The 9,849-nt window shown below is 37.1% G+C and overlaps 1 protein-coding gene across 1 annotated transcript in view; it reads left to right on the top strand.

The window, feature by feature from the left end:
* The window catches only part of ZFAT (zinc finger and AT-hook domain containing), a gene marked incomplete at its 5' end in the record, with an annotated part of 80,307 nt that overhangs the window by 52,575 nt on the left and 17,883 nt on the right, over positions 1-9,849 (top strand). Inside the window, 3 exons of the mRNA XM_009284914.1 lie at positions 4,661-4,779; positions 6,483-6,609; positions 8,704-8,834. Of these exons, the coding sequence (XP_009283189.1) occupies positions 4,661-4,779; positions 6,483-6,609; positions 8,704-8,834 (377 nt within the window). The remainder of the gene's footprint in view (positions 1-4,660; positions 4,780-6,482; positions 6,610-8,703; positions 8,835-9,849) is intronic.

The raw sequence follows: 9,849 nt of genomic DNA, 5'->3' as shown, positions 1-9,849 counted from the left end.
GCTGATCTCTTCTCCCTGGGATCCAGTGACAGGACACGTGGGAATGGTTCAGAGCTGCGCCAGGGGAGGTTTAGACTGGACATTAGGAGGCATTTCTTTACCAAGAGAGTGGTCAAACCCTGGAACAGGCTTCCTGGAGAGGTGGTCAATGCCCCAAGCCTGTCAGTGTTTAAGAGGCATTTGGACAATGCCCTTAACAACATGCTTTGACTTTTGGTCAGCCCTGAAGTGGTCTGGATGGACTGGATGATGCAACTGAAGTTGGACTGGATGATCGTTGTAGGTCCCCTCCAGCTCCAATATTCTACTCTACTCTTTCCATCTCTGACTTTGCACCCTTTGTTCTCTTCCCTTCCTTACACAGCATTTATATTTCCTGTGCTACCACTAGTGCTGTGCCTGCTTTCCACGTGTTCACCTGCTGTGTGGAGTTTTAGAGCAGTAAAGGGGCTTCAAATCCGTGTAGTAGCTATGAAGTCAGTGCCTCTTACCAGGACAGTGCCATGAAGAAAGCCATGTTACTAGGTGCACTTTTCCCACATGCAACCTTCTTTGCCAGCTCCATTTCCTGCTCTATGATGCATCACATGGTTCTTACACGTGGGCTCAAAATAAAAACAGGAGACCTGCAGATTTCTTATCATACTGTAGAAACGTCAGTTTTTCTCAATGTTTTGGTATCTCACTGGGAAAAAAAAAATGTTCTTTGTTGGAGACTTGAGTTAATTAGGATTTGCATTTGGAGTTGATAAACATGAGTCCTATTGAAGTTAATAAAAATTTTCCTGATTTTGGAATCAGAAAATCTTCTGTATCTGGGTCACACAGCACAAACAGATCATTGTGGACATATTATGCAGTATGACAAGGTATGTGTTTCTGACCTGCTTGGGCTAGCAGTTGCAACTTGCTGCCTGACTAGCTTCTATCAAGTTTGAATTTACCATATTCATAGATCTGAAAAGCAATTTTGGAAAATTATTCATGTATTCATATAAGGGAAGAAGACCCTTCAGACCTGATATTAAACAAATCCTTTGAAATTAAAGGACTATAGGCAAAAAAGAAAAGGCGGGAGAACTAGGAAGTGAAAGGGTTTGGAAAAAAAGTGAGAAGGGAAACTAACAAAGATTAACATCTAATACAAGCTATCTATATCTATTCATATTGTATTCTGCTTGTTCTAAGCTACCCACTGAGCCCAGAGTGAATTGCCTCACACTTGCACATCTTTTCTTCTCTACTCTCAACTGTTTTTTGACTGCATTGCAGACATTGCAAATAATCTTAATTGGGAATATTTATATGAATACAGACTGCTGGACTCTACTCAAGATTCCTAGAATGAGTTTATTAATAAATGAATGAATCATAGAATAGAAGAGGGAACATGCTCATTTAAGCAACTGCATTGCCAGGGATGGACAGCAATATTTAATTTCTGGGCTTATATTAGAAATTAGGATCAGCCAGGATCAGAGAAATGCTTGGGGTTTTGGGGGGGGGTTTTTTTGTTCGTTTGTTTGTTTAAATAGAAGTCTATGATCTGACATTTATTTTAGTATTTTAAAGTAATAAAGGAAGATAAATACTATAAGAATTTGATGTATTCTGCATAGGGGACAAGAGTATTATATATGCATTACTGATTAGGTTTTTTTGTGAGACCTTGCCTGCTGGCTCATTTGATAGCTTCCTTTTTTTAGTTTCATTTGCTTTGTGTTGGGCAAGTCACATAAATTTTTTCCCAAAATTGTTTCTTTTCTCTTCACTGATATTCCCTGCCATCCATTGTTTTGTTTACGTATTTCTGCACTCCCTGGGAGTCGGATTTTCTGTTTGTGTTTGTGCAGCAACTTGTGCAGTACATACGTGATGATCCAGTTGTGGCCTCTATGTTCCATTATGCTGCTATCATCACATGCTTTCTTTTAACATAAAATCATAGTTGTCTTATGGAGATTTTAGGCCAATAAATAAATTGTTTGGAGAGCACGTCAATGCCAAGATGGAAAAAAGTTGTGGAGATGTATAATATTTGTGTGCATTATTTTGTTGCAAGCATCAGTTTTGGTACTGAAAGTAGATAAGGTGTGTAATTAATTGATTTTCTCTGTGTGTTGCCCGTTACTTTAAAGAATCATCTAGAAATTAATTTTCCTGAGTTTTCATATCAAGTCTCTGACGTGGAGTTATATATTACCAGTTTAATTCTATGCTTCCATTTTTTGTTCTTTAATTAAAGTCATAATGACAAAAGTTACAGCTTTAATTCATCTGGTGTATTGTTATAATAGTGTCACTACCAAAGTAATGCGGAAAAGTGTCCTCTCTTTCACGACAGCAGTTTTTTCCTAATACTACAGATCGGTGTGAAATGAATATTTAATTTCATTTTCTGTAACCGATAATATCTTTGTCCTAATCTGAACGAAGGTATTTTGCTTTTGTGAACTGTTAAAGTGTTAACCCCTTGATAGGGAAACTATTTCAGTTTTGTATAGAGACAGAGTATTGAGCATCTGCTATAATGGTGAAGACTTAAAATACATTGAGAGCAAAAAGAGGAAATTGTAGAGGGATGTGTCAGTGAAAGAGTGTCAGTGAAAGACCCTAGTGACTGAGTGTAGTTACATTTTGTTTTATCAAAATAAAAAATGTATTTCTATTCATGTGGTAGAATAGCATATGGTAGGTTTCCATTACTGTAAAACTGAATGCTCTTTCTAATCACCTTCTTCATAAAAGACTATGTGCAATGAGAATTTGGCTTATAACCAGCTTATGAGAGTATATTGGAAGCATTTGAACATGATGGCTAAGACTCATCATTTGCCGTGATAATGTGGAGACAGCCATCTGGTGGCATAGTTCCTAAAGTGGCATAACGCCCTTCCCTAGATACTAGATTTGTTAAGAGTGAGTTCTGGTCACCTAATGCAACAATTTATCACATGCAGATTATTTCTGTTCTGCTAGCAATAGGGGGGGGGGAGGAGAGAAATACTTATTTGCATAATTACAAGCAACTGAGATCTGACATTTGACCAAATGACTTTCATAAGAAGAAGAAGTAAAAGCTGTTTAATCTAGTGTGGAAAATCGGATGCTTATAGTTTCGTCATGCTTAGTTTTTTACCTGTAATGCTGCATAGTCAGACAGTAAACATTGTGCTAAATTCATGCTATGCATCATTTTGTACATAGTCAGAAAACTTAGATTTACATTTTTGTATGTTAACGTAAACAGTAGAAACTCTCAAAAGGAAAGATAGTTGGGTGAAGATGACATTACATTGTTAACTCTTCCTGGTTTGCTTTGATAATGTGCCAAAAAACTTAATGATGTTTGTTTGAAACTTGAGAAAACTAGAACAGCTGCCTTAGAGAAGATACATTTTTTAAAAGTTATTGAAGTATGCCACTACTATGTATGTTAAATATTAAGATCTCAGTGTTGTTTATAAGCACGTAAAAAAAAATCCCAGCACTTACTGCAAGAGTATGGTGCACTATGGTTTCGCATTGTGTCCTGAAGGGCAGCACACCAGGGCTTTGTAAGACAACAGGGAACTGACGTTTCAAGCTGAAGCTTGTCAGAGACCTATCTTGTAGATTTTTGGACTATACATACAATTTACATTTGAAACTGCAGTGACATGTAATGGAGTAGACATTAAAACTAGTCTCTAAGGAACTCTATGATTTGAAATAAAAGAGTATTTACAGGGAAAAAGCATTAGTTCCACATTATTTAAAATATGTGCTAGGCTTTGTTTTTGGTGGGCCTAAAGCAGAACATAAGTCATAGACACCCTCAGACTGGAAAAAAATTTCACTTGTAAACTATGACTAGTTTTCATTGGTGCTGCTGAACTTCAATTTCAGCCAGAATCATGACTGTGGGAATGATTCTGCACAGGCTGAAGCATCCCCTGGGTTTGCTGTATTTTTTGTGGCCAGGGGAAAAAATGGGGTGGGGTTGGTCAAACTTAGTATGTTGTTATTCCTTGAAAAAACTTTCCCTTCTCTGATGTACATGCCACTTCTAGAATGGCTTTTGTTAGCAAAGCAAGCACAGGTTCTCACCTGGTAGATAAGTTATTATTTACTTGGCAATTTTTGTTCTCCCTGTTAACATTTGGCTATCTCCTTAACATCTAGCTCCTGAGAGATGAAACCAATACTTCTTATGTCGACCTAATTGCGGAAATGACGCTGTATCCGAGACTAATGCAAATAATTGTCTGTTCCTGTTCTTTCTTTCTAACTGGTCTGTGGTAGTGGTTCCCCAGGGATAGAGGTGTAGAGGGAGGGAAAGATGGGAACAGCATTCCTGCAACTTCACATCCACCAAAGGGACGCATACGGGCAGGGAAGCAGAATTGCTATACCTTCCCAGATATATGAGTTGTTCTAGACTCCTCCCATTACCATTATCCAAAATTGCCCTTTAAGAATTGTGAGAGTTCAACCACTTCCCCCCCCGCCCCTTTTTTCATGTTGGACACCCTTAAAGGAAAGGTTTCCTTAAAGGAAACCCTTTTAAATTACAGTTATGTGGCTTGATTGAGATGGGGTCAAATTAAATGGGTCCTTACTGCCTTGAAAAAGAACTTACATGAAAATAACTCAAGGATTTATTTGTGTTTCCTTATAGGTGGCATTAAGTGTCCTGTCTGCAGCTTTGTGTACGGTACAAAATGGGAGTTCAACAGACATCTTAAAAACAAGCATGGAATGAAGCTAGTGGAACATGATGGGGAGACCAAGTGGGAGGTAAAGCAAAGTTGCCATGGCTTTGGCCCTAAGATTTTAAAAAATTCTAAGGAGAAAAGTAAGGATAAGAATAAGAAGTATTCAAAAATGTGTTCTTGACTTTATACAAGATCAGGAGATCATGTGATCTCATCTCCATTTTGAATGCATACATTGCTATGACTGTTAAGCTTGACTGCTTTAATATCTGGTAGGATTAACAACATTGTAAGTGCTTATTTCTGCATTTTAGGGCTCTAGTCCTCTATTTGCAGCAGAAAGGGTGAACGTTTTAGCAAAAAAATGTGAAATTGAAAAACTTACTTCATTTTGTTATATGATAAATGTTCACTGGTGTTAACTGCAAGATCCTCAAAGCTGCAAACTTATGTTGAATTAATGAAGGAAGCTTATGTCTTGGTCCAGAAAAGGTTAGAATCTAGAAAACTGAATTTGTGAATTGATCAGCTAAAAAAATGGTACTGTTGTAGAGTAAGTCTTCTGTATTTTTTTCTGTGTTTCCAGCTTCATTCCAAAGTATAAGGAAATCACAGTATCACTAAGATCACACCTTAAAAAATTTAAGTTAGACCTAAGAAGCTGGGTTAGAAAAAAACCAAACCAACAACCTGAATTTTCTCAGTTTGGGGTGGGGTAGGGCAGCTACCTTGAGAGGGCTTACCCTTTCAAGCTTTCCTTTGCTGTCATATGCGTAACTATTTGTTTTAAAATGAAAACTGTTACTCTTATAGAGCAGAGCTGACTGTAGATTCAGAAGCTATGGGAAAACCACAGAGCTATCTAGACACTTTTATTTTAAAAATTACAGTTGGCAAGCTGAGTCTTTTCCACTGCCTGAGTAGGGTATTGTTGGTGTCCAATGAGAGGAAAAAGCCAGAAGTCAACTGCAGTTGGCTGACCTCCACAGTTTAAAACCTGTTCTGCTAAATTTCAGGCAGTCTAGCCCCCGTTATAAATCTAATGCCTGATTTGGAAGAGCCGTCCTGCAGTTCTTGTTTAACAGTTTTTGAGTATCCACAGATAGAATGTTAAGTCCTTGAAAAATACCAGAGTAAGTTCTATATGGACAGTTATTCAAAGAAGACAGGGCAAGCATTTTAAAATGTAGTCCTTCAAAGTCTTGTATCCACATGAATTTCACAAATGATTCTCTGTACACTCTCCCAGTAGATGCCCAAACCTGAAAAAATAAGAGGACATTGAGGATGCAAGCGTGTCTCTGCTGCTGAAACGGCTATAAATAAAAAAGTCCCATCAGAGCAGGAATACATATTGACAGCTTGTCTTGAAAAAACTTCGCTATGGAAAGGATAATTTTTCTAAAACAAAATGCCATTTTCAAACTTCAGAGGCATTTTACCAGATCTGCAAGGACATGCATTGTAAACTAATTTTGCCCAAAAGGTCTTTACTAGACCCTGATACAATAGAAGTCTGTTGTTAGGTGTAACAAAAATGAAGTCAAGATAGTTTAGCATGCTTAAAACAACTCCTGAAGTAGAATCTAGAAGAAAACTATGGGATGATACCCCGACTCCCACGTAATACTCTTCTTGATTCTGTTTCACCCAGTATTTCTGTAACTCTTGTTACAATATTTGTTGTCCAAAACTCATTCCTTTAAACTTAGAATTTTCATTGTTCTCTAAATTGCTAAAATGAGAGGGAGATTATTCATGCCTTGTCTGGGTTTTGTTTTCAAGTTAACTGCTGAAGTTTCTGAAGAAGCATCCACTCAGTATCTCCAGATCACAGAGGCTGGAGAAGATGTTCAAGGCACTCAAGCTGCTGTAGCTGCATTACAGAACCTTAGATATACTTCTGAGAATGGTAAGTTACCTTTTTTAGGTTGGAACACAAAATGTATCTTTTTTCATAAATACCTAATTCTTTTGAGTATACTGGGCAATATATGATCTCCTGTGAAACTATTAAAAATTACGAAATTTGTCATCCAGAACTTACTTTTGGGGGGTTATATTTTTCTTTGAGGATAAAAAATGAGAAATGACCATTCTTTATGAATTTCTATATCCTTAAGTCATTAATACTTATCACACTCTGGTTTGCACTTTATTATTCGGTGTGTGGAATTTCCTGCCTGTGTTATTAAATATATTGTGAAATCAGCTATCTTGGCAGTGTAGATGGTGTGTATCTAATGGCAATTCTCTAGCTATTATTTTTCTTCCTGCTTAAGTCAGCCAGACTGCAGAAGTGACACAGTGGAATAGCTCATTTACCGTGTTCCCAGGACAGTGCTAACAAACTTAGTTCTGATGGTACACAAAACTAAGTAAGCTATTCTGTATCAGATTGAGGAAGAACAAGAGTGGGATTAGATAATGATTGCTAAGTGGGAAATAACAAAAACTGGAAGAAAAGAAAAAATGTCCAGGTTTCTGAGAGTGTTAAAACATCAGAGACTAGGGTAGGTGTTCATATGTTTTTTTATATATATAAATAAATGCGTTGGTTATCAGAAGATAGCGTTTTACAATTGTTTACCATTGTGGTCTTTATAGTTCATAATACAGATACATTTCAAAACCTGCCATTTTTAATGTAATTTCCAAGCTTGTTGCAATTAAATTATGTTACTGACAATTTCTGTATATTATTTTATTTTAATGACTGGGAATTCTGAATGAGTAAAAACCTCTTGAGAACTTTTCTTAAGCTTTTATACATTTAAATTAAAATAAACATGATCATGGAATATGCTGTACATAACAGTTTTGATTTTAAGTGTGAGGCTGTAGTTTTCACAGTAGAGTGATTTGCTTTGTAGTGCATCCAACTTCAGATACTCTTCTAGCATATTCCCTCTAGGTATGAAAAACAGTAGCATCTTGTCTAAAGGCAGTTATATAGAAAAAAACCTAAAGCAAGCAAACATTTTTCAGTACCCAGCTAAACTTGTTTCTTACGTAGATAACAAAATATAACTACTTTCTGTTTGAAATGAAATTATCTGACCTAGATCCCCATCACAGTATCGACCTCAGTTTGAAAGGGTTTGGGGTTAAGAGATGAGCTTTATTCTATTTACTGTCTCTTTCCTAGTTCCAACAGTGATTACAGCAAATACAAGGCAGCTTTAACATGACCCTGACAGTTTCTTTCCCTTTCTGACATATCCCTCATGCTGACACTGGGCATGTGGGAATGGTGGGCTACAGGAGGGGAATTCATATTCCTGCATAACAAAAAACATTTTTCAACATGCAAATCTTTTTTTTTCCACACTTTGGGAGAAGTGAGACTACAACTATGTGGGGGTTTTTTTGTAAACTTGCCTTTCCTTTGGCAGGGCTACACACATCAAGAGGATTTAAAAAAAAAGGGCAAACATGTTCTGATCCCATGCTTATAAAATGATAAGCATGAGCTCTTTCAAGCAATTAACTTTTCCCTTTAGCACGTTAGTGATAACAGTACTTCTTTTAGGTTGAAGGGTATTGCAGATGGCTGGACAGATCATAAACACAGGTTTGTAATATACCAAATAGCTGTTGTGGTTATAGGTATAGAGTTCAGGTTCTGTTTAAGCTGAATGTCTGGCAAATACACATATGGATTTGTAAAGTCTGCAGCTTCCTAATTTACAGTTACTGCTATGAGTTGTACCTGTTGTTTGTTTATTCAATGTATTCTTTTAGATCTCTTTCAAATAGGCATAAAAATGATCAGTGTGGCTTCACTTGCTGATTCATGCATTCCTTGGGCAAATTTGTTTTGTGAATCCTTTCCTGCCATAGATCTATTATTAAAGTGTCATGTTATTGAGCTATTTGAAATTTATAAACAGCGCTGTGAGTCAGGGTTAAGGCAGGGGGGAAAGAGTGCCCGTAGCACTTAGATTCACATACCCTTAGAGTTGTTTTACTGTAATGATCTTATGGTTACTGTCTTTCTGATAAGGTGAAAGACTTGATCCAACAGCTGTAAACATCCTGCAGCAAATCATTGAGTTGGGTTCGGAAACCCATGATGCCACTGCAGTTGCTTCTGTAGTTACCATGGCACCTGGCACTGTGACAGTGGTAAAGCAGGTAAGAGCTCTTTTCTTCTCTAAAACAGCTATATTTAATTTTCATATATTTATTGTGAAATTAGTATTATTTTGCAAGAGCTAAATTTTGAATGACTGTGCAAGACACATACAGAATTTTTCCTAATGTTTTACTACATATTGTGTGTATGTGTGTTTATATGCCCACACACATACATGTTTATACATATATACACATAGATGTTTATACATATAAAAATGCATACATTTTTGCATGTATATAAAATATGAGTGAACAAATGCACATATATATGTACGTGTGTGTGTGTGAAAATACAGCTTTTTTCTAGTAGGTGTTTTCAGGCTTTTTAAAATAACACACCTGCATCGTGCATCGGCGCTTAGTTCCATTGTCATCTAAAAGAATCAGGAGGTCTTTGGCACAACATTCATCCGGATACAGAAGAGCATGAAAGGGCATGAAAGGGCATTGCTATTGCAGAACTGTGCATGCTCTGCAACCGTAGTGCTGTAGGACCGTACCCAAAGATGAGCCATTGTCGTTAGTCTGTACAGTGCTGTCCCGTGGCTGAAGTTTGACAGACTTGTGGCGTCCTGAAGTCATGTACCCTGGGACAAGTGAGACTACTCCTCAGTCTGAGTTCACGCTGCCTTTCTAGTGAGGGCTGTAACACAAGTGATCTGCAGGCGCAGAACAGCTCCGAGAAGAATATTGCAGGAGCTCCTTACAGCAGTTGCTTATGTGAGACAAAAGTCAGTGTGGCCACCCACATTTGAGATAAATAAAGAAAAATTCAATTGACTTGTAGTTGGTTGAAAAGATCTGTAATTAATTTTGTTGTTACCAGGGAAATTGTGCAAGACTAGAAGATACAGATCAATATTAAAAAAAAAAAAGTGTAAGATTGATTGTTAATTTCAGGCTTTTGCATGAGTTCTCTTTCCAGAAAAATCATAGAATCATAGAATCATAGAATCATTGAGGTTGGAAAAGACCTCTAAGATCATCGAGTCCAACCGTCAACCCAACACCA

The sequence above is a fragment of the Aptenodytes forsteri genome, unplaced genomic scaffold (genome assembly GCF_000699145.1).
Source record: "Aptenodytes forsteri isolate BGI_AS27 unplaced genomic scaffold, ASM69914v1 Scaffold263, whole genome shotgun sequence".
NCBI lineage: Eukaryota > Metazoa > Chordata > Aves > Sphenisciformes > Spheniscidae > Aptenodytes > Aptenodytes forsteri.
This window is presented reverse-complemented; position numbering and strand designations above follow the sequence as displayed.